Source organism: Xenopus laevis, chromosome 9_10L (assembly GCF_017654675.1).
Source record: "Xenopus laevis strain J_2021 chromosome 9_10L, Xenopus_laevis_v10.1, whole genome shotgun sequence".
Lineage (NCBI taxonomy): Eukaryota > Metazoa > Chordata > Amphibia > Anura > Pipidae > Xenopus > Xenopus laevis.
Window position 1 is genome coordinate 59384912 of NC_054387.1, and position 25868 is coordinate 59410779.

Consider the following 25868-nt stretch of genomic DNA (forward strand, 5'->3'; position numbering starts at 1 on the left):
TCGATTGCGGGCCTTGCGGTTCATATTATCAGCAGTGCAGCAAGCTTGGCATCCCTTAACCAAAGCAAGAAGCAGCCCAGTACATTGCGATTCACGGAAACATCTAGTAGTTTGTCACGCGCACAATTACAGCTGCTAGAAGTTGTACAATCAGTGTATCATATCAAACAAATTCATACAAATTATGTGCAAAAAGAGACCATATACAGAGAGTAATACCAATACGACTATAAAGCAAGATATATATATATTGTCAACTGCTGACTGTTCAACATAAGAAATAACTTACAGAAGATTAAAGAAGCGGGGTGCCTCGTGGAAGCATTTTTTTTTTCATTTTTATAGAAATCAGAACATAATTCTATAACTTATCATCGGTGAAAACCTGTATTTAAATAAATGTACCGACATCCTCCAACCTTTGCTGAAGTGAGACCAGCATATCCATAATTCATCAAATGCTCCATCTCTGTAAAATGATAAGCAGTACGTACGGGTATAAAGAAGAAAAAGCATCCCTTTCATAAAATCAAATGAAAATATATACAGTAGATTTAACGGAGGATCTCAATAAAAATGTGTCTTATTATCAGCAAATGGGCAACAAGAGTTTCCAAAATACCTGCTAGGAAAGTGTTCATTGAATGGCCCTGATTTGGGGCCACTAGAATCTTTGAATGGCAAGAGTACAGCCTAAGGAAATATATATTAAGGCATGGACTTTGCAACAAACCCCTGTATTGTACAGATGCAATGGAAAAGATGGGAGAAGACTCACAGGCTCATAATGTGCTACCTCACAGTCATTTGATCTATGGTAGCACTTGACTGGCTGAGTGGTCAATACACTCACTATTTGCTTTAAGGGTACTGGGGTTCTGCTGCAATATGACTTTATACCACAGTAACTAGTAATGGAATAAGTCAGTTTAGTACAGACTACTGATGCTTTGATTGCATTCCTGCCTTACCCTGCAACTGACCAACTGCAATCGATGGCACGTGTTAAGTACGATATTTACTATGATCTCCTATCAACAGAGGACGTCTTTGGCATGCACTGCTAAAAATGTATTTAATCCTTTCCAAAAGTCTTGGCGCTCTACAAAGCATCCAACAGATATCGGCCCCAACTTCTAGTAGGTTACACTTGTCGCAGCAACTTTGTTTAAGAGTTAAAAACCCATTTGTGAGAAGACACAAACATAGCCCATAATAATTGGGAAAAGCAATAAAATTGCTGCCTCAGTATTAAAAAGAATCAGATGATTTAAGTGAAACTTAATGCAGCAAAAAATGAAGCCATTTGCAACCCCCCAGAAACTGCAGTAGTGGCATGTGTGAGCTACCCCATAAGGCTTGAGAAAAACCATCAGCAGGAAAACCCCCAGTGCAAATCAGCCCGAAGCAAACAGTTATATCTGACTATACGACACCTGATAACCATGGATCAATACACAGTCCTCTATATATTTTTTTTAGAACATTTTTAGAAGTTTTTGACAAAACACAAAAATCCCCAAGTCACATTTAGAAAAGAAATCCTATAAAATGACAACAGATTCCCCCATTTGGCACACTGTGAAAAATACAGAGCAGGAGACTAAGAGCCGACAAATATAGTCATATATTTCTTTGCTACTGACACACAAGTCTGTGTGTATTGTACATAAACCGAGGGAGACTGGACATTGAGCCAACACTGAGCACACGTGCAAAACACGCATTGACACAAGTTATAAAGGCACCAGTTATAAACCGCTAAATATGAGTGCCAGTAATGGCTTCTGAGAACAGCTCAATGCAATATTGTAACCAAAGCCTCGTTCTGCCAACTTTACTAGATAGAGGAAACCAACGCTGATACAAAACAATATGTAGATTTATAGGAATAAACAGTAGCTGAAACAATGGATAGATGCCCATTAAATGTACCCACTAAAATAAACATAGGTGGAAAAGATTAAAACTATAATTAGAATGCCATTATCCTCTCCAGTACCATGCTGCAATAGAAGAACGAATTGGAAGTGCTGAAAGCAAGCAAATCCTTTAGTCCAGTTAATTTAGGTGAATTTTGGGGTGAACCCTTGTGTGATGTCCTTGAAAAGTCTGAATGGGTAATGTCATGCATTTGTAACCTTGTTATGAGCTAATGAGGCCCAGCCTGAAGGCCAGTTAGGGTGAGATTTGGGGTGAGTGTTTATTTGTTCTGGGTACCCCTGGAACTATAGCAAAGTGACCGATACCCCAATGTTTCTATATATCTGTAACCTTGTTATGAGCTAAGGCAGCCCGATGTCCAGTTAGGGTGAGATTTAGGGTGAGTGCTTATTTGTGCCCTGGGTACTCCTGGAACTATAGCAGGGTGACTGTTACCCCAATGTTTCTATATATCTGTAACCTTGTTATGAGCTAAGGGGGCCCAGCCTGAAGGCCAGTTAGTGTGAGATTTGGGGTGAGTGTTTATTTGTGCCCTGGGTACCCCTGGAACTATAGCAGGGTGACTGTTACTCCAATGTTTCTATATATCTGTAACCTTGTTATGAGCTAAGGGGCCCAGCCTGAAGGCCAGTTAGGGTGAGATTTGGGGTGAGTGTTTATTTGTGTCCGGGGTACCCCTGGAAGTATAGCAAAGTGACTGATACCCCCAATGTTTCTATATATCTGTAACCTTGTTATGAGCTAAGGCAGCCTGATTTCCAGTTAGGGTGAGATTTGGGGTGAGTGCGTATTTGTGCCCTGGGTACCCCTGGAACTATAGCAGGGTGACTGTTACCCCAAAGTTTCTATATATCTGTAATCTTATGAGATAAGGGGCCAGCCTGAAGGCCAGTTAGGGTGAGATTTGGGGTGAGTGCTTATTTGTGCCCTGGGTACCTCTGGAACTATAGCAGAGTGATTGTTAATCCAATGTTTTTATATATATGTAACCTTGTTATGAGCTAAGCGGGCCCAGCCTGAAGGCCAGTTAGGGTGAGTGATTATTTGTGCCCTGGGTACCCCTGGAACTACAGTAGGGTGACGGTTACCCCAGTGTTTCTATATATCTGTAAACTTGCTATGAGTTAAGAGGAAAGAGGCCAACCAAATGTATAATGTGATTTAAACTGAAAAAAAAAATTCTGGGCAGTGGCAGTTAAAACGCCAGTGTACCATAATCCATAACGCACTGAACTTGAAAGCAACAGCCATTTCTGATAGTGATGAGTTGCTATGACCACTCTATTGAGTTATTAAAGCAACAATAACATCACACGTCCTCCTTGCACACACTAAAACACACAGAGTATGTCCCCATCTCTATAAATAAAGACAGGGTTTAACATATACCAATGAAAGACATTTCAAGCACAACAAGACAATAAGGCTCTCAAGAATTTTTTTCCCCAAGTCCTGCCAACATCGCTACCAAAATCAGAAGTCTGCAAACTTTACTGTTATGTTGATATTTACATTGAAGAAAAAACATCATAAGTGCTCATGAGACATGCAATATTTTGGCACGCTTGGTAGGCTCCACATGGCGGTAGCTGTATATGATGCCATGTTTGGAAGTAAGAAGCTCATTGCCAGCAGAGAAGTGTGCTGATTGGATGCTTATGAGAGGCAAAATTAAACACAAGCAATGCTAAAAGCAGGTCAAGGTGACAAACATGCAATACCCATTTATCTACATTAACTTACCAACTAGCTCATGGGTTACCAGGCAAGTGGCCATACACATGCATAGCCATAGTCCTTTGTTTCATTTGGGGTCCAACACCTGGAATGATCTATAATTTAGGTAAAATTTAAGTAAAATAGGAGCTTCCTGGTCTGTTGATACACCTGCACCTCTTTCACATAGCAAGCTATATAAACAAGGATCCCATTGGCTGAGTGCATAAAGATATAACAGAGCCTCTGTGAGGTTTACAGTCACTATCATTTTACTTGCATACCAGCATTCACTGTTTGGTCCTAATTAACTTAGAATTGCCTGCTCGTATACAAGTGAACATTTTTTGGATGACTGTACTCCTTGAAAGGAATGGAATATGTCTATGATGAATGATGAGAGATCTAACTGTGTCTGTTGGTAAACACTCTACTAACAGCAGCCCAAATCTAACTACTAAAAAAAAACATAAGGATTGCACACTCAATGGATAAAAGTCCACATAACCAGTTTTAAGCCAATTTTCTCCCTTAATGAATCTGCTAGAGAACAGAACTGCTAAAATGTAGCACCAGTCCTACAAGACATAAGCATGACTTGGCCATGGCAGAATGGTTCAAGGCTATCACATTGCAAGGTGAAAGACTTTCCAGAGACTTCAATTTTAAGTTTTTAAGACTTCAGACATGGCAAAAGCTGTTATAGTTGCACTACAAACAAAAGCTTTGACAGAAGAGATGCATCATCTGCGAGGCAGACAAAACTGATGTTTGACTAGATAAATCAGCATCTATTCGAAAAGCTCTACAACATTTTCCCCCAACAAACAAAGCATACTGCATCTTTACATACTGTAGTTCCGGGTTGTTGGCAGACTGTTGTTCAACAGAACATACAGAAACGAATGAGCTTGATCACAAACCATGCAGGATGGATTCGGTTTTACTCAATAAAACAACAAATAATCCTCAAATATCTGTAAATCTACCCACTTCATATGACAATGTGGTGTCCACCTGGCAATATAAATAACGAAAAAAAATGCCAAAAATAAATATACAATATTTTTGTCCAAAAATTTGAAAAAATGCTGCTATCAGGCACAACTATACTGAAATCTTTGAACTTTCAGTAGGAGAGAGGAGAGCACTCTGACGCAGATTAACTGCTTGTGATTAATATTTATTTAAGCTGCTATACACAACATGTTTCGGGCTGTAATCGCCCTTTCTCAAGTGTGACACTTGAGAAAGGGCGATTACAGCCCAAAACATGTTGTGTATAGCAGCTTACATAAATATTAATCACAAGCAGTTAATCTGCGTCAGAGTGCTCTCCTCTCTCCTACTGAAAGTTCAATTGTTTGGTTCGGTACATCTGTTCGGGAGGATTGATGCATTCATTCATCAGGTGCTAATTGGCAGAGCGCGGATTCCCTACTTCCACTATACTGAAATCTTATAGCTAATTATATCAGCAAAGGCAGCATAAGGTAAGCCACTCAACTTGGCTTATCACAAATAATGGGATATCAGTGTCTGATCTACCTACATATGGACTTTTGTCACAAAATTAAGGACAAAGAATTTAAAATCCTTGCAGCCTTTATCATCACGCTCATATTTAACCATAATAAAAATTAAAAAACATAGATACTCCAACTACCATAACCAACAGTAATTTTTACCCCCGTAAAAGTGATTTTACAACAGGAATCAACTCACAAGAGCAAAAAAAAAAAAAAACAGAGCTGTGGAGTCAGGAGCAATTTCGGGTACCTGGAGTTGGAGTCTCCAAAAAAAGTACTGACTCCTAATAACTTTACATACAAGCACTTAAAATAATTAAATCAGATTTAAGAGCTTCTATGGAGGAGGATATGGCAGAAGCAATTCTGTTTCTAGGAACAATACTTTAGTTAATTTTGGATAGTATTTAACAGCTATTCTACAGCTATATGCCAGGTTAAATATATAAGTTGTTTTAGGCATTCCAATTATGTTTCATTTAAGTGGTTTAACTTTGATTTTATTTTTGAATTATCAAGTGATGCGGTTTCTATTTTTGAGCTTTGTCAGTGATAAAATGCCTTGTATGTTGAGTACTTAACTTCTTTCAATCAACATGGAAATTACATAAGGAACAGTAAAACTAAAAAAACACCTGTTAGCATGCACAGGTAAAACTGGTGTGTTTGCTTCAGAAAGACTAGTATAGTTTATATAAACAAGATGCTGTGTAGCCATGGAGGCAGCCATTCAAGCTGGTGGAAAAAATTTGAAAAAGCACAGGTTATACAGCACATAACGGATACGTCTTCTCCAATACAATGGTGTTTTCTGTTATGTGCTATGTAACCTGTGTCTTTTCTCCTTTTTCCAGCAGCTTGAATGGCTGCCCCATGGCTACACAACAGCTTGTTCATATAAACTATAATAGTCTTCTAAAACAAACAACGTTTGATACACTTTCGGTTTTTAGTATTACTGTTCCATTAAAATCAGAGTCGGAGGTACCATAAACTGAAGAGTTGGAGGTACCATAAACGGAGGAGTCGGAGGTACCATAAACTAAGGAGTCTGAAGGATTTATGCACCGACTACACATCCCTAAAAAAACAAAACAAGAGAAACCGTACATAGAATGCAATGTGAAGAATACTCTGCTTGTACCACGGGAGAACTAGTGAAGTACCATTCCTACAGTCAAGGCTATAATATATATATATATATATATATATATATATATATATATATATATATATATATATATATATATATATATATATATATATATATACATATATATATATATACATATATGATTCAAGTTTATTTCTCATATACACACATATTTGTTCCCTACAGTAATCTGTGAATCAGACAAATTTGTTCCCTACAGTAATTCCTTAGTATTATAATTCATCATCATACTCTTTTTATGTATCATTAACTCTGACAGAGTAACAAAAATGCTACAGTTTAGAAACAATTCTTTTTGTTTGAGTGCCAACGTGCTTCATACTGTACATTTAGCTGAATTTTGGGTATAAAACTTTAAGAGGGTTTTTAGAGTCCTGAGGCCCAGGTTTTTCTTGACTTGTTTTCTTGAACATCAGGTCATGTAGCACAAGGATTCCAGATCACTCATGAGAGGTTTAGGGTCATAACTCAAGAAGGTCAGACTGAAAATTTGATTTACAAAAAAAAACCAAAAAAAAAAACCAACAGTTCTGTTCTCCCAGCATCGACCAAACCAGGTGCTTGGAGATAAATGGAGCTGCCTTGTGTAGATAGACATCCTTCACTACCATCTATTCATCCAATAATGAAAATGCAATAAAGTGCTTTGTCTGGGAGAGTCAGTACCTTGTATAAAGTTCCAAATGTAGTACTCATCCTAAACCGACAACTAAACCAAGTCTATTCAGCTCTTCCAGAAGGGGATAGGGGAAGATATCGAGAGAATTGCACAGACCTCTCTTGTCATTCTGCTGTTTGAATAAAGTGCCATCACCTTTGGAAGTAAAGGAAAGCAGCAACGGAAGAGCTGAATCAAGGGAAGCCGTTAGTGATACTGAGCAAACGTGTGCCGCAAGAGTTCCTCTGCGGAGGGTCTCAATTTGGCTTCTACGAAAATTCTTTTGAGGAAATCCCGACAATGCTCTGAAACATGTGCCGGCAGCTGCGGGTTGGTGGGCTGTGTGGCAATTTTAAAGATTGCAGCCATGGCTTCAAATTCAGCCCATGGTGGCTTCTCAGTCAACATTTCAACAACGGTGCATCCCACGCTCCTACCATAGAAAAATAAAAAATAAAATAAATAACAAACAATGTGTCCCATAACAGATGGGACAAATGGTTAAAAAAGTTACCTAGTTCTTTTGTAAGCAATTATACAAAAAAATTTTTAGACTGTGAATACAAGGCTTATTACTTAACCAAGAGGAAGCAACAGGAGTGTTAAGTGAAAATGAGAAGTGCATAAAAAGGAGATTTTGTGTGTACTCACCGTTAAATCTCTTTCTCTTCAGTCGCTTGGGGGACACAGGAGACAGTGGGTATAGCTAATGCCACTAGGAGGCAGGACACAACAGAATAAGAAATGTGACTCCTCCTCCGCTGGCTATACCCTCAGCAGTAGGCGGAGCCGGAATCAGTTTGTACCAAAGTAGTACTAAGTAGAGAATAACAACTAATAACTTGTAACTTGTAACTTGAACATATTGACAACGGGCAGTAACATGTCTGACGGACAGAGAAGGGCCTCCATCCGGGAAGGGAAGTCCTGTGTCCCCCAAGCGACTGAAGAGAAAGAGATTTAACGGTGAGTACACACAAAATCTCCTTTTCTCCTTGTCGGCTTGGGGGACACATGAGACAGTGGGGACGTACCAAAGCTGTCCCCTATCCTCAGGGCGGGAAGGATAGGCCCTATGAGGAAGTAGCCACGGCGGCTTGGAGAACTCTCCTGCCGAAGCGTGCGTCAGATGCCGCAAAAGTATCAAAGTGATAAAATTTTGTGAAAGAGTGGATGGAAGACCACGTGGCCGCTTTGCATAGCTGATCAGCCGATGCCTGGTTTCTGAAAGCACAAGACATGCTCATCCCTCTAGTGGAGTGAGCCTTGACCTTGACAGGAGGAACTCGACCTTGTGCCGTGTAGGCTCTTTGTATGGCTTGCTTGATCCATCTGGAGACAGAAGATTTGGCCGCTGGTAAACCCTTTCGAGGTCCCGAAGGGAGAACGAACAGTGCATCCGATTGACGGAAGTCCTGAACTCTGTGTAGGTAGAATTTGAGGGCTCTGACAGGGTCAAGAGTGTGCAGTGCAGCCTCCTTTGGATTGGAGGGTGAAGGACAAAAAGTTGGAATGGTGATCTCCTGATTTAAGTGGAAATCCGACACCACCTTCGGTAGGAAGGAGGGTACAGTGCGGAGGACTGCTCCGTCGTGATGAAAAATGAGAAAAGGTGACTTGCAGGATAAGGCGGTGAGTTCTGAAACACGCCTGGCAGAGGCTATTGCTAGGAGAAAAACGGTCTTCCAGGTAAGCCACTGAAGGGGAATAGAAGCCATCGGCTTGAAGGGTGGTTTCTGTAATGCCGTCAACACCAGCGTCAGGTCCCATGGAGGTGCCGGTGGGCGAACTGGGGGAGCAAGGTGAGCCACCCCCTGGAGAAAAGTCTTGACGTCAGGTAGGAATGCAAGTCTCCTTTGAAAAAGGACAGAGAGAGCCGAAATCTGGGACTTTCGAGAACCGAGGGAGAGGCCCAAGGCTAGGCCGTCTTGGAGAAACTCCAGCAGATCTGGGACAGAGAAAACTGCGAAGGTCTTCTTGTGACTATGGCACCAGTCTCGGTATGTGGACCATACTCTGTGGTAGGTTTTAGCAGATACTGGTTTTCTGGCTGCCCGCATGGTGCGTATGACTGTGTCCGAGAAACCTTTCTTCCTCAGGATTTTGGTCTCAAGAGCCACGCAGTCAAACTGAGATGTGCCGGATTGGCCCTTGTAGGAGCAGATCCGGCCGAAGAGGAAGAGTTCTGGGTTCCGCTATGGATAGGTTGAGGAGGTCCGAGTACCATGTGCATCGAGGCCACCTTGGAGCAATTAGGATTAAGGTGGTGTGCTCCCTCTGTAGCTTTCTGATCGTTCTGGGGATCAGAGGCAGTGGAGGGAAGGCGTAGGCTAGGCTGAAGTTCCAGGGAGCCGTGAGGGCGTCCGCCTCCAGAGCTAGTGGGTCCCGGTAGCAGGCTAGGAAGGTTGGTACCTTTCGATTCTGCCTAGTCGCCATGAGATTGACCTCTGGAGTGCCCCAATGATCGGTTATCTCTAAGAAGATGTCCTCGTTTAACGACCATTCCCCTGGGTCCAGGGTCTGACGACTGAGGAAGTCCGCCTCCCAGTTTTGGAGGCCTGGAATGTAGATTGCCGACAGTTGGGCATGGTGATCCTCTGCCCATTAAAGAATGAGGCTGGCTTCGTTCTGGGCTTTTCGGCTTCTTGTGCCGCCCTGATGATTGATGTAGGCCACTGCCGTGGCGTTGTCTGACTGGATCTTTACTGTTTGGCCTGACAGTTCGCGTTGCCAGTGGGTCAGACCCAACCGAATGGCTCTGATTTCCAACAGGTTGATGGGTAGGGTCCGTTCCTCCTGGGACCACCTGCCTTGTGCTGAGCGTCCTTCCAGCACTGCTCCCCGTCCGAACAGGCTCGCGTCTGTTGTTAGTAGACGCCATTGGGGTTCTCCCAGATGTCTTCCTGTGGACAAGTGTTGAGGGTTTAACCACCAAAGAAGAGATGACTGGGTTTTGTGTGATAGACGGATCTCCTGTAGGAGGGATTTCCGTTTCCAGGCAGTAAGGATGTTCCACTGCAACTCCCTGAGGTGATGTTGGGCAAAGGGGACGGCTTCTATGATTGATACCATGACCCCTAGGACTTTCATGCAGTGTCTGGCTGAGTGGGTTGGTTTGACCAGCAGCGTATTCACTAGGGCCTGGATTCTCACAATCTTGTCTTGTGGGAGGGAGACTTGTTTGGTCCTGGTGTTGAACTGCATTCCCAGGAAAATCATGGATTGACTGGGAACCAGGGACGACTTCTCCCGGTTGATGCACCATCCGAGCTCTTGAAGCTTGGAGATGGAGATCTGTAGGCAGTGTTGTGCTGCCGAGAAGGAAGGAGCTTTGATCAACAGGTTGTCGAGGTAGGGAGTAATGGATATTCCCTCGTTTCGGATCAGGGCTGTGGCAGCCGCCATGATCTTCGTGAAGACTCGAGGGGCTGAGGTGAGTCCGAAGGGGAGGGCTGTGAATTGGTAGTGTAGGTTTTAGAAGGCAAATCATAAGTATTTCCGATGGGGAGGGAAAATTGGAACGTGCAGGTAGGCATCTTTGACATCGAGGGATGTCAGGAATTGGCCCTCGGTCATGGCTGCTATGATGGACCTGAGGGATTCCATCTTGAATCTTCGAGGTCGGATGAACCTGTTGAGGCCCTTTAGGTCTAGAATGGGTCGTACGGACCCGTCTTTCTTGGGGACGACGAATAGGTTTGAATAGTAACCCTTGAATCTTTCCCCTATGGGAACTGGTGAGATCACTTCTGTTTGAAGGAGGTTCGAAATCACCAGACGAAAGGCCTTTTGCTTGTCTTGTTCCCGAGGGAGTCTTGACATAAAGAACCTTTGAGGGGGCCGTGAGGAAGATTCGAGATGGTAGCCTTGTGACACTACCTCGTGTATCCAAGAATCCTGAGTAATTGAGAGCCAGGTATCCGCAAAGCGTTGAAGCCTTCCGCCTAGAGGTACCTGGGGAGACGGGGGGAGAGACCCCGTCATGCAGAGGACCATTTGTCTGCAGGTCTGGAAGAGGGTTTGCGATTCTGCCAGGAGGATCTGGGCTTGCCCCCGAACCTCCCTCTATTGTAAGGAGTGTGTCGTGGAGGAGATGACCTATTGCCCTTGTTTTGGGAGGGACAAAAGGACCTTCCTCGGCGAAAAGGCAAGCGAGGCTTTGGTTGTGGAAGTAATGTGCTTTTGCCTCCGGTCGCTTGACTGATGATCTTGTCAAGGTCGGGGCCGAATGGAAGCTTTCCTTTGAATGGAAGTGAGGTAAGAGACTTCATTGAAGAAAGGTCTGCTGTCCACAATTTTAACCAGAGGCATCTGCATGCCGCAACAGACAGGGCGGAGGTTCTGCCCATTTGTGCTGCGTCTAGGGAAGCTTCACAGATGTAATCATTCGCCTCTTTTATCTGGGATGCCCATTGCGCTAGCTGGTGGCGTGGGGCTCCCAAAGAAATTCCCTGAAGTAGAGTGTCAGACCAGGACTGAATAGCCCTGCTAACCCAAGGTGTGGCTAGCACTGGTCGGAGGGAAGTACCCGATGCTGAAAATTGGGAGCGAAGTAAGCCTTCTAATTTCTTGTCCATATGATCTTTAAAAGAAGATGCGTCAGGAACTGGTAGAGCTGTATTTTTGGATAGACGTGAGACAGGAGCGTCCACTGATGGTGGAGAGGACCACTTGTCAGTCGAATCTGATGGAAAGGGGTACAGTTTGAGGAATCTGCGGTTTGGCTGGAACCGCCTCTCAGGTTTGTCCCATTCCTGTTGAATAATCTGTTCAAGTTGGGAATGAGCTGGGAAGGTAGGCGAGGATCTACTGTTTCTTTTGAAAAGGGCTTTGGCAGCCTTGGGGTTCTCTTCGGTCTCCTGTAGGTGGAGCGTTTCAATGACAGAAGCTTGGAGAATTTTGGAGATTCGTCCTCTGGTTGATCTGAGGTGTGAGACAGCTCACCGTCAGAAAGGGAGAAATCCCCGTCAGGTTCTGGTGGAGGTGAGGAGAAACCTGGGGAATTGCTGCCGCTTTCCTCGTCTGAGGGAGAAGGGGCTCTGCGCTTTGGGACCCTTTGTTTAGGATTGTCCAAGCGGGAAAGGAGCTTGTCCAGGGAAAGGGCCAATTTCGGAATCCCCGTGGCAAGATGGGAGGCCCAATCTGGAATGGCCTGTGGCCCTGAGGCTGCAGCCTCTGACTGGTTTGGAGGGGAGGCCCTTTGGGAAGCCTGGTCCACCTGGGGGGAAGCAGGACTTGGGGAATCAGAAACCTGTGCCGCAGGTTTACATTTAGTACAGAAGGGCTCCTTATGTCCCCCTGGCAGCTTTTTGCGGCATTTGGCGCAGGCCAGGTATCTTACAGAGGCAGTGGATCCCCTGGAGAAAATGCCCTCACTGGCACCCTCAGACATGTTGCCCCCTACAAGTCAAAGTATAATGTAATACTTGCTGTGGATGCCCCTGCTGTTGGATAGCCAGGGAGAGAGCCACAGGGTAGCGCTGGTGGCAGGTACGCAGTGAGGGAGAGCCCACTGAAGCCTGTGTCCCCCGTGTAGCAGGAAGGTCTGGGAGAGAATGCGCTCCGAAGCACTTGTCTCGCAGTGCGGGGAGAAGGACCGGAAGTGACGTCACGGCCCGTGAAGCACGCGCGAGAAAAAGTGCGCGAATCAGAGGGGAGTGAGGGAGGCGCTGCTGTGAAGCAAGCGCTGCCTCAATGCGCACTATGCCTGCCTGAAACAATGGCTGGCGTGTTAAAGTATCAGACACGCTCTGCCGAAGGATAGGGGAGTGTGGCTGAGGGAGGGAAAGGGCTAATCAGGGGCTGTGTGGATAGAAGCACCCTGTGTAGCCAGTGCCCTATTTTCTTGTGGAAATCACCAGAGCCAGGTACAGCATAAGCCTTGTGGGGGCTGCTGATGGCAAATGGGACACCCGAAGGGGTGGGGAGGGGGGGGAGAGTACTCACCTACCCCAGGGCACAGATCTCTTCCTTGTCTCCTGGCCAGCCGACAGTCCTTCTGCAGGAAGAAGTCGATTAGGCTGGATGGTCAGGGCTGCAGTTAGCCTTAGTGACGCCAGGGACAGAATCCACGATGGGAGAAGTCAGAAGGACACACAGCTCAGTGCAGGTGACTTAGACTCTCCAGTGTAGAAGGTGTTGTATAGAGAGATAAGAGAGATAGTCCTAACCTCCTTAGGACACAACAAAAACTGATTCCGGCTCCGCCTACTGCTGAGGGTATAGCCAGCGGAGGAGGAGTCACATTACTTATTCTGTTGTGTCCTGCCTCCTAGTGGCATTAGCTATACCCACTGTCTCCTGTGTTCCCCAAGCCGACAAGGAGAAAAGTGCATATTTAGGGTTACCTACTTTCTGGGCCTTCAAAGGCACCTGTTGAGCTGAAAGCCTGCCTAGCAGTATAAAACTTAAACTGCTAACATCTCAGAAACCATTAGAAAATGAATGCAACTTGCAAAAGTACTCAGATAACCACTCTGTGTAACTTTGTATAAATTATTTTGGGGTTAGAACCCATTTTGTTCTATGATAGACAATATTGTATGTGCTTCAACCACCTTACTTAACCTTGTAGGTTGGGTGCAAAGCAGTCCGGAAACCCTTGCATAGATACAGGAAAAAATAAAGCTGCAGCACCTCTTTGTTGCAAAAAGTGAAAACTTGTGCCGTGGCACCTACCTATGCCAACTTATATATGGCAAGTTTTGAGGAGCAATATGTATATCCAAACCATCTGTTCATAACCAACTGTATTTCTTATCATCGCTACTACGGACGTGTTCTTGATTTGGAGGGGCACGTGTGATACTTTATTACAATTTCACAGATGGTTGAACAAAGTGGTGCCCACAATCCAATATACTCATATATGATAAGGAGCATGTGTCAATTCTTGACCTCAAAATCTCTATAAAAATAGTCAACTAGAGACTAATTTGTACAAGAAACCCACGGATCGTAACATACTTTTACATCACAGTAGTTTTCATCCACCAGCCCTTAAAAATCCTTGCCAAAAACTTGCACGGATTAAGAGGATTGTCTTTAATCCCACTGTGTATCCCCTAAGAGCTGCTGAAATGCTAACACACTTCAAAAAGAGGGGTTACCTACCGGAGGTTCTTGCTGAAAGTAGTGAACATATTAAAAATATGCCACTGCAAGCCTTAATTGATGTAAAACAAACACAAAAGGAATCTAAAAGACTAGTGTTTGTGAACCAATACACATCTGCCAGTACACACATTGCTACTATTTTACGCAAACACTGGCATGTATTACAAAAGTTTGCCCCAGACATGGAAGTCTTTCTATCTCCCCCTATGATAACCTACAGAAGGGGTAAAACTATAAGAGATACCCTGGTGAGCAGACATTGGCCCACAAAAGAAATCTAGGCAACAGCTTTTAGCTGAAATTAAACCAGGGACGATTCCCTGTTTAGATGTGCCCAATGTGACAATGTGACTAAGGGCAATACTTTTACACATCCCCATACTGGGAAAAGTTTTCCACCTATGAGTCCACATATGTGGTTTATTTGATAAAATGCCCATGTAGACTTGAATATGTGGGAGAGACAAATGGTTAAAGACAGAATTTCAAAACATAAATCAATTATAACATGTGATAACTTGGAACTTACTATACCGGCACATTTTCACACTGCCAGACACACACCTAGCCAACTTGGATTTTGCTGAGAAAGGGATGTGATCAACTGAAGGCTCTTAGAAAAAGGGAAATCTTTTGGATTAACAAATTAGATACACTTTGGCCAAAAGGTCTTAAAGAGTATACGCCTATTTCTTTCATCTAAGGTAAATACCCTGTTGTTCTATGGTAAATAAACAACCTTTAGTAAGTAAATTGTTTAATATGTCATTGTTTATATTCATTTTCTTTTGAAAGTTCGCAGTATAACTAAGAAATGGTTTCAGATCCCAGACTGCACTGGGGAAGGTATATCTGAAACGTACAGTAACAATCCGAGGAAAAGGTACCATTGTTTTAATTATCCTTTTTTTAACACTATATATTTGTGTATTGAGAAGGGTATGCATTATGTCTATCCAGGACACAATGAATAATGGACTATCACATCGCTAAAAAAAATGAAGCAATGGACTTTAATGAACTAAGAGACTATTTAATACAAATGGACTCCTCACACTTGTTACACTGATGTATGTGTGCTAAGGGGCGGGTTCTGGTGTGGTACACTCCCACACAAGAGGGTTAAATAGTTTGTACATTGCATCACCAAACAGGCTCGAGAAAGGGCAAGAGTAAGCCTGAACGTTGATTGTTTGACCTAATAAATTTAAGTTTTCGCTTTTTGCAACAAAGAGGTGTTGCAGCGGTATTTTTTCCTGTGTATCATTTTGCTCTATGAACCTACCAGATATCAGCTTTTCGACCATAACCTTCTCCACTGATGACTTCTGGGCTCATCCAGTAAGGGGTCCCAGTGACGGATTTCATCCCAGTGCCAGAGAGACAGATAGTCTGCAGCCTCTTACTGGCACCAAAGTCTCCCAGCTTGACATTGCCTGAAGAGTTGCGAAGGATATTGGCTCCTGTTAGAGAAACATGTTTCATATAAGTCAATTAAAGACTGTTTTGCTTCCACTCATTTAGACTGCAGGCTCTGTAAGGATTTGCTACTACACAACCTTCTAGTGTCAGCCTCAAGAAGATTCCCTGGCCCCAGAACCAACCTTTAATATCCCGGTGTACAATCATGTTACTGTGCAAATAATGAACACCCTCCAGGATCTGCCTTGTATATTTCCGCGTCACAGATTCGGTAAGTGCTCCATAAGCTTTAAGCTGGTCCTTTATAGATCCCTATTCACAACAGAAAGTGAGAATTACAATTCACTTTAACACCACAAAGCAGATTTATTATGCAGCTGTGATCATACACAAATAAGTACATTACTATGTCCAGTGGCCTCCCATCTTGAATTAATGCTTTAGTAAAATGCTAGTTCTAGATGTATATCCAAAAAGCGATAATTGCTCGTGCTTCTTGCGCGATTTAAGTAGTATTTCCTTGGAAATGAGTGGCAGCTAACTGCTCCATAGAACTCGGACACACAGCAATAAATATACCAACTGTTCATGAACCAAATCGTACAGCTTAGTCAGCAGGTCATCCTGTCCAACTTAATAGTCTTAATTTAACTTTGGCTTTAAGTCACCTGGATACAGTAAGCAGATGGTCTGAATGACTGGGTTATACAAGTATGCTTATCTTACCCCTGGCATGTATTCCATGAATATGGACAGAGTCTTCTCCTGCGTATCTCTCAGACAACCGTAATACTGTACAATTCTTTCATGCAAAAGATTTTTCAGCAGCTGAATTTCACACTCCAGTGCATTCACTTCCTGAAATTCAGGCAAACGTAGTTTTTTTTTTCTTTTTTTATGGCAGGCCTTTAACAGAATGCAATTTGGCTATAACACAGATAGAGCTCAACTTGCAAGCTAAAAAGAAGAACAATACTGTGCAGGATAACCAGTGCTACCAAATATATTAATGCCAGACAAATATTAAACTGGCAAATAAAGCTTAACGAAGAAGGAAAGCCTCTCACTTGCCTGAAACCTTGTACCAGTGCTCAGTAGAAGAAAACTGCAGAGACCCAGGGTACTTTTCCACAAGTAACATGGAGCGATCCTCTTGTTCGCTTCTTTTTTTCCCAATACCTCTGGGCTGACGCATGCACAGTTCAACAAAAAAGCCAACTTTTTTTGTTAAAATTTAGCTTTTCTCTCTACTGTGCACACACACCCACATGCAGAAAGAAGTTTCCCAAATCAACCAATCAGAGCTTCACTTACTGTTCAAAACTAATTGCTGATTGGTTGCTACTGTCAACTGCATTTGAGAAATTTAGCACCTACATTACCTAATGATTTCTTATGCCAGTTATTCCCAACCAGTGGCTCGAGCAACATGTTGCTCACCAACTCCTTGGATGTTACTCCCAGTGGTCTCAAAGCAATTGCTTATTTTTGAGTTCCTGGCTTGGAGGCAAGATTTGGTTGCATAAAACCAGACGGATTGCCAAACAGAGCCTCCTTTAGACTGTCTGTCCACAAAGGGGCTACCAAATAGCCAATCACAGCTCTTACTTGGCACCCCCGGGAGTTTTTTCATGCTTGTGATGCTCCCCAACTCTTTTTACAATTGAATGTGGTAAAAAAAAAAAAAAGTTGTGGACTTCTGCCTAGTACATGGTTTCCCACACATAATTAATGTTTGCAGGTACTGTCTCTTTAAGGTAATTCTTTACCTTACTCGTTTCCGGACTGTCAGGGTCAAACTGCACTTGTTTAACAGCCAATTCTCGACCAGTATCTGCATCGTAGCACAGATAAACTCTGCCAAAAGCACCCTGGCCCAGCAGCTTTCCAAGCCTCCAGTTAGATGGTGCACGGGGAGCTGTAAAAATGGATATTAAAATACTATAAACAAGAATAGCAACATTTTGCAGGCTAACTATAGTTTTTTCCATATCTCATACTGCAAACGGTTTGCTAAACAATTCAAATGAATTATGAATAACTAACATGCTCTGTGAGCCTAACTATTTTAGTGTGGTACAACCAACTGTTCCTGTTGACAGTTCAAGACTGACTTAAGCTGCTGCTGCTACGTATTTTTTTTGTAAAATAAATGTGTTTATACAAAGAACCCCCATGAATTACATACATAGAACATACAGAGTTACATACATAACGACCAATACCAGTACTAAAGGTGAGGAAGGTCCTGTACAATTACAATCTAAAAGACGAAGGGAATGAGACACAAGGTGTGGGGTAGGGCAAGATCAAAATAAGCAAGGCAAGAAATGTAGCATATGGTATTGCATTTGGTACAATTTGATAACTTAGCGAGGGTAGGCTTCTCTAAATAAGTGTGTTTTAAAGGAGACATTTTGCATCATACCCATCTATTAGTATGATATTGCCCCCAAATAAAGATGTGCAGTACTGCAAAAAAACAAAAAAAAACATTTTACATCCAAAAAAAATATCATTATATGTGAGCAGCAGAGAGATCCTCTCTCTTCGCAGGCTAGGCTGAAAGGAGGGTTGGGCATGTCACCTCATTCTTCAACAGGAAATAGTCATACCACTGATTGACAGGCAGTACTCTCTCAGGTCCTGATCTTCACACCATTAGACATCATTCGTTTTTCATCTTATTTTAGTAGCCCTTCATTCTCCTTTATTTTCTTCACTATTTGCTATTTTACTATTCTGCTTTCCTTCCCATATTCTGCTAACTGCAAAATCCACACTTCCAGGTTTATCTTTCCCTTCTCTGTTATAACGCACACTGCTATTCCTTTTCCTCAGCTCAGTTTTAAACAAAAAGTACATCCCAAATATAGTGCTACCGTCAATGTTTATAAATATATAATGTATTTCAACAATGTACAGAATTACGGTACATGTCTCCTATAAGAGATCTTTTAAAAGCAGAAAGGTTGGGAGAAAATCAGATAGACTGTGGGAGAGAATTGCAGAGGAGGATACAGCCTTTACAAAGTCTTGAATGCTAGCATGTGAGGAGGTAATGAGAGAAGAGCAGGTCAGTAGAGGAGTAACCTGTTGGGTGAGTATGTTGTGGGACCTCACAAATGATTAAATATCTTAAAGACATTATTATAAAAAAACAGTGATTACTTACATCTACTGGGTGGGCTGATATCCATCACAGACAGGGTTGGATTGTCTATGTCACTTCCCCTTCTCCTCAGACGGTTGTCTTCATATTCTGGGGTGAACACACTGCTGCCGCTGCTAGTGCTTAGCGAGTGTTCAGTAGGGCTGAAACTGATGGGCGACCGGAAGCTGTTACCCTGAGTTCTTCTGGCCCTTGGAAAGGTTTTACGCCCTAAGGCAAAAAGACCACAAAACAGGCTGCTGTTAGAAAGAGATATGAACAGAAGTGTTAATTCAACATGTTAACATATTTTACCTTCCTGTCACTTACCATCATTGTAATCCTGATGATGATAAGACACATGGTACTGTCGTGGGTAGGTCCCACCTTTCCCAAATTTCTCAAACACTGGAATGTCATATTCTAAAGAAAGAAAAAGGTCTATTAATACAAATGGAAATACATCACCATTGGCCTGCCACAAAACACATAGGGAAGCTAATTTTTTTCAAACACTGCCATTATTGTTCTATGAGTCTCAATCAACTTGACAACAGTATAACCACATACGTACTCTGACTGCAACTAGCAGACTATAACTGAACACAATTCTGAGTGAAGTTACCAAACTTGTCCCTGGTAATCAATATTCAATTATGGCCACCCCCCCCCCCCCCCCCTTGTGCACAGCAGTACTTGAATAAACATAATTAATGCTTACAGCTTGAAGCTGGGGGCAATTTTATCAGGTTCTATCTTCAGTGTCATATGCACATTTTTTGAGGATAATTTTAGTGCAATTTTAAATTATTTTTATACATAACGCACAAAACTATTTCACAGCCAGGTACATTTACCTTGATACTGCATAATTCTATACTGGTTCTTGCAAAAATAGTGATGCAAAACCATCACTTAGGGCTATGGCACGCAAAAGGTTTGGACTGACCAAAACACTGGCTACCTGGCAGGGTACCACTGAAGAGAATGCAAAATGCTGCTGGGTTGTGCTGTGCAGATGATTATAATTTAGAAACACAGTTGTGGTTGTTTTTGACCAAGTAGGGCATGTTGGAAGCAATCCACATAAGGTAGTAGGCAGTTTCCTCAATGCCAGGCAATCAAATATCATGATCCATAAGCCTTAGGAGTCAGGTGTGCCATACCCAGTTTTCTTTACAAGGTTACATCATTTCCTGAATGAAATTGTTAGCACATTCCAGCCTACAGTAGAAACTATTTATTACATATTAACTAAAGCAATTTAACTTGGCTTCCTCTGAAGTGCACTTTGTTCCATAAAAATCTGATTTTGCAGAACTGGCAACAAATAATACAAAATGGAGCAGGCAGACATACCTAAAAACTCCTGGTAATTGTCGGGATAGCTCTGAGCTCTAGGCATGTGGGATTTTGAATAGCCGTCTCTGTAATTACAAAGTGTAGAAAATAAATGGGAAAAAAACCCAGCATAGTAAAATATTACAATATTCATTTGTTATGGACACACACGCGGAGGGATCCAAGACACACAGAGAAGTCTTATGTTAACCATGTACATTAATACTGCACCAGCAAATATATGGAGTGATAGCTGCATACAACCATTCATTTAGTAGAGGGAAATTATTCTGGTATAGTTTTATGTTATCTATCTGTACAGCGAATGTACAAAGTGGGAAAGAGCACACCAGAATATGTAGGCAATGCCTTAGTTCATTTGCAGATTTATTGGTGCACTCAATAAATCTGCAAATGAACTAAGGCATTGCCTACATATTCTGGTGTGCTCTTTCCCACTTTGTACATTCGTTGTAATATTTGGCGTGGAGGCGGCCAGGGATACGGATGCACCCAGCAAGAAAGTAAGTGGTGTGCGGCAAAAGACTCTGCTGTTGATCTATCTGTACAGGCCATGAGTTGGGGGATATTCCTGCTAAATTGTGCATAGCATATGCTAGCATAGTTTTATGGTATCTGTGTTTGGGTTATGAGAAAACTTAGGAGGCTGTTTCTGTAGATTGTGCTAAATTTAGGGGAATACCTACTCTGGGGCAACAGTGGAATGTCAACGCTTTATTTTATAATTCTCTATACAGACTATGTGGGGAAGAAAAAGCTACAGAACACAAACATCCATCAGGAAAAAAATATATAATCCTTTTTTTAAAGGAAGCCACTTTTATGATACCTCCCTGTGTAAAAGAAACTTGCTGAGTGCTACACAAAATGTTATTACCTGTATAATCACTTTCTTTTACACATTTCAGACTTATGGATTAAAGGTTAGTAATGTATTTGCAGTATCCCCATGGGACTTACCCATCTAATGGACTATCAAGCGATGGGCAGCTTCCAGATCCTGAGTTTTCAGGGCTGCTGAGGGACAAGGGGTCAAGCATCTATTGAATGAGAAGATTAAGAATCAGATGCAAATTACTAAGCCTATACGTGCATTAATGAGAATAATACTGAAGGTGCACTAAAAGTCAATCATCTTAGTGTGCATTCTTCTACAATGTATTTAGTTAATCAAAGGAATAAACTGGAGAAAGCACCCGATCACACAAAATGACATATGCCATTAGCAAGGATACCACATGCCATCAAATGAAGTTATACTGAGCATGATTCAAACATTCTGATCAGCCCAGAGGTCTGAATGTACTTCTAACCACAAACTCTCTACAAGGTTGTGTAGTATTCTAACAAAAGTCCACATCCCCATAAGATACCTGATCAATAGATTTCACATAAAAAGAACAGACAAAAGCTTACCTGGTCCATGCTTTCAGGAATAAATTCGCCTTCACTGTTGATACTTGTAAATGATCCATTGCGCACAACCTGATGCAAATCTTCTGGAATGTATCCTGGGGGTGGGGAACTACTGTCCCTGGTCTGAGAACCTTAATTATAGACAAGTACACTCACAATTAGACTTTTTCCCCTTTACATCATCCAAAGGAATGGTGCACTCCGTAGAGAAAATTAATACCTGGGTGCCAGCATGGGAAATAAGCAGTGAAAAAGGATTGCGGCACTCACAGGGTTTTAGTGAAAAAACAAAAAATGTTTTATTATTAAGCCTCAACGTTTCGATCCCCCACAGGGATCTTCGTCAGGATACACACACAACATTGTGACACTGGGCACCTACCAATACCTGATGTCTTATTTTTTGCAAATACTGAATTATCCAAATCTTCAAGCGAGGGCATGTGTTCCATATCGCACAGAGTGGAAACCTGCACAGGAGGAGGACGAAAAATGTTATATTGCAGACACGCAGGTTGATTGGGTTTATACTGAGCTGTATTTATTATTAACGTTTATTTACATAGCGCCACCATACTTCGCAGCGCTGTATTTAAAACATAACCACCATAATAAAGACTTTCTTGCATAATGCAAAAATCAAAACGTCTGCCGCACTGGCAGGGATTAGTTAAGGTCAGACACCAAAGCCTACGGCCAGTATCAATGACCATAAGAAAACATCACTGCTGGAAATTGCCTAGAATTGCTGCTGTTCCCTTCCCATAGTGAAATATAAGAATCTCCATAATCATGATACACCTATCAGGCAACCATCCTATAGGTGTAGCACATTTGTAGAGATTCCGGTTGTCCACAAAGTTATGCAATTTTGTGCAAAGACGAATAGTTTTTTTTTCTGCATTCACTTTTGCTTCATACAGGCCTACAACACCGCTATAGCTGGGAATATAGGCAGGACAGTCCAAAATAATAACTGTGTACAAATGGATAAAAAAAATGTTGACAATAATTACCTCTGTGTGACCATGCAGTACAAGCAGGATTTTAAGGCTCTTCATGTGAACACTTCTGTCCAGCAACTCAACAGCCTTGTCCAAGTCATCCTGTGTTTTCAGTGGAATGACCAGCTGCAAATGATGAAAATGACATAGCATATATTGCAGTGCACCCCACTGCTAACAAGAGCTGTGTTTACTTAGTAAAGCACAAGTGCACTGACTGTAACAATTTAAAAGATTTCATTAAACTGATGCTCCAAAAAGGAACAATATGGAATTATCCTACTCAAAGGATAACCATAAATACCTAACCTAAATAAGGCTCCAAGCTCAGGATAAACTATTCTATATAGTTTATTAAATACTGATGGCTATAGTGGCTGTATCCCTATATTTTGTACCTTACTAACAAACTGGGTTTACTTCAAGTTATTTAAAGAGAAAGTGTGAAAATAAACTTTTAACATTTATGCACACCAGATGGGTCTTTTCACCTGCCATGCCCTTGCTTGGCCTGCAGCTCAATTGTCTTATTGATGACTGAATCAGAACAGAAGAGAAAATGCGTAATTACAACAGAATCTGGATTTCAGCCAGATTCCATTAGGCTGTGTGATTACTACACTGCTGGAACTGCTCCACTGAAAAGGATTCTCAAGATCTCCTGTTCTGGTAGTTGCAAAAGCACTCACAAATATGATATGAGAAAATATAAACAGGCTAACATTTATATGACTAACAAAGTCTGGCTGAGGCAATGGAGTCCACAGGTTCTGCATTTGGCACTCCCCCAATATGGTCAGATTGTTGGCCATGGGGCATAACGTGGTACCAACTTGGGTGGCCAAATCAACAGTAACATGGCTGCCCGTAACACACCCGCTGCAAGAGAGCAGTGTGCATGGCTTTAGAAAGTAGCTAAACTTGCATTACTATCAAACTGCATTACTGCAATCGGGAATACCTCATTATTGCTGTAGTGCAAATCCATGCACTGTCCAAATGCAACTTTGGCTTTAGCATAAAGATCTTCCAGTAGAACTGGTCGGGAGAACTGAAGGATTCTGAAAAAGATGACAGTGGAGTATGTGATCAGTAGGAGAAACACAGTAACATTTTAATGTGGTCATACATGTGCCAATAGCATGTCGATTTCACACTTCCAGACCAAGTCTGCAGCTTACTGCACCATGTGTGGGCCCTAGGCACAGATAAAGTTCTGCTTATTTGGTGACCTTTACTTAGTGATTTAAAAAAAAAAACACAGGGAAAAACTCTAACATCTATATTGCTCCACTATGATTTCTAAATTTAAAGTCAATCATTAACAGAGGAATCACTGTGGATCATTCACTTACCTCTTCTCCCCTCTGTGTTCAAATTTGACACGAACATCATTCTGTTTTGAAAAGAAAGGGAATATAGTTGGAAATATCTGTTTCTAGATTCAGAAACGGCGATGTGAAAGATGAATTAATGTTTACAGGAAGACTGCTTAAAATTACTTTTTATTTCACTTTTTTTCTTTTGGTTGAAGTTCCCCTTTAATAAGGTTGAAGGATGGGGAGCAACCCCCTATATTACAGCTTAGGTATAACTACAATACACAGAAGCCCTAGGAGTTAGAAGGGGGATAATGGGAATTGTAGACAACCTAGTATATCACAGAGCTGCTTACCTGTTTTTTTGGTGACTTTGAGCTGCCGGGTGCATGTAAGGAAAAAGCAGGCCTGCTGGCTTTGTGCAAAACAGCCAGATCCTGCATGATCGAGTTTAGAGCCTGCTGCTCATCTGTAACAGAAAGAAAACGGGTCTGGGTGAAAAGGGGTCCAGAAATTGTATAATTACAGTTATGCTCATATGTAGTACATCTATATTTGCTGCAAGCACTGGTACACATGAGAAACACTGCTGATCTTATATTGGTTGCTATGGGTTATAAGACCAGTTGCAAACTCTACACCTGCCAATTGCAATGTTACATTAATCTTCTTCCACACATCTGCGCCGTGCATAAAACAACATGTAAAAAGGTGATGTTACAGTCAGACCACTAAAAAATACCGAATGTGAATTATATATAGCTAAACGGACTATTTAAACATCTTCTTTAAATTAACAGTAACATCAAAAAAATTGTGTTTTAAAGTAATAAAAATATAATGCAGTGTTGCCCTGCACTGGTAAACTGCTGTGTTTGCTTCAGAAACACTACTATTGTTTATATAGATAAGCTGCTGTGTAGCAATGGGGCAGCCATTCAAAGGAGAAAAGGCTCAGGTTCCACAGCAGATAAGCTCTGTAGATCATAATGGTGTTATCTGTTTTCCACTATTTTACCGGTGCTTTATAGCCTTTTTTCAATTTCCGTCATTGCTACACAGCAGCTTGTTTATATGAACTATAGTAGTGTTTCTGAAGCAAACAGATCACTTTTCCCAGTGCAGGGCAACAGTACATTATATTTTCATAACTTTAAAAAACTTTCAGGGATTGTTCAGTATCAAAATAAAAACTGGATAAATGGATAGGCTGTGCAAAATAAAAAATGTTTCTGATATAGTTAGTTAGCCAAAAATGTACAATTTTACAAACACTTGTGTGAAAGGATGTCTAACATAACAGTCAAAGCACTACTTCCTGCTTTGCAGATCTCTTGGTTTCCACTGATTACATTTTTGGCTAACTGCCTATATTAGAAACATTATTTTATTTTGCAAAGCCTATCTATTTACCCAGTTTTTATTTTTCACTGCTCTGTTCCTCAAATTCATACACAAAATTATATAAAAAACACTTCCCCCATTCTAAAAACAAGAGCATTCATGGATTGGGGCACCACATCTACTATTTCTCCATGCGCATCAGTACTACCATATTGTGACAATGCCCAGAAACTCAACAGATACACACTTCAGCTATACTGCTCAGTAGTGTTTCTCCTAATTTACAAGGTCTAAATAAGCAGTTAAATCTTCCAACAGTGCCCCCAAATGCTGCTTTCAGGTAAATCTCTTCTGCAATGTTTTTTCTGACCTAGAACCTCTCATATAAAGCAAAACAGTGCTATTGTTAGTAAGCAAGAGGTCTGTACCAGTTCCTTGCTCTGTTCATTGTACATTGTGACATGCAGTTCTAAACATGCACTTCTGAGCCTGCACAGAAGAATGAGTCAGTTGCAAACCAATGTAGAAATACCAAAAGCAGACTATAAAACAAACACTGCATTCTCAGAATAACCCGCAATACGGCGCTGACAAAGGCATCCACAGAGTCGCTGCTGTATTGGTTGAACGGCTTTTATTAAACAACACTCAGTGACATTGGCAGTGGGTGAGTAATAGAACTAAAGCGTTTCATGCCTACAGACCCGGCACTT

The 25868-nt window shown here is 41.9% G+C and overlaps 1 protein-coding gene across 3 annotated transcripts in view; it reads right to left on the bottom strand.

The window, feature by feature from the left end:
- Window positions 1–6581: 6581 nt before the first annotated feature.
- map3k2.L (mitogen-activated protein kinase kinase kinase 2 L homeolog) overlaps window positions 6582–25868 on the bottom strand; it is a 28742-nt gene continuing 9455 nt past the window's right edge. The window contains exons 3-17 of one of the 3 annotated variants that reach the window (XM_018235654.2): window positions 24168–24280; window positions 23848–23888; window positions 23454–23553; window positions 22505–22618; window positions 21877–21958; window positions 21489–21619; window positions 21033–21112; window positions 20070–20137; window positions 19041–19133; window positions 18735–18941; window positions 17329–17477; window positions 16286–16417; window positions 15742–15871; window positions 15423–15600; window positions 6582–7454 (exon numbers count right to left, since the gene is read on the bottom strand). In XM_018235654.2, coding sequence (XP_018091143.1) covers window positions 7229–7454; window positions 15423–15600; window positions 15742–15871; window positions 16286–16417; window positions 17329–17477; window positions 18735–18941; window positions 19041–19133; window positions 20070–20137; window positions 21033–21112; window positions 21489–21619; window positions 21877–21958; window positions 22505–22618; window positions 23454–23553; window positions 23848–23888; window positions 24168–24280 — 1844 coding nt within the window. In that variant the 3' untranslated portion in view covers window positions 6582–7228. Of the gene's footprint in view, window positions 7455–15422; window positions 15601–15741; window positions 15872–16285; window positions 16418–17328; window positions 17478–18734; window positions 18942–19040; window positions 19134–20069; window positions 20138–21032; window positions 21113–21488; window positions 21620–21870; window positions 21959–22504; window positions 22619–23453; window positions 23554–23847; window positions 23896–24167; window positions 24281–25868 lie in introns of all 3 variants that reach the window. The other 2 variants (XM_018235652.2, XM_041575878.1) reach the window with 2 other exon arrangements.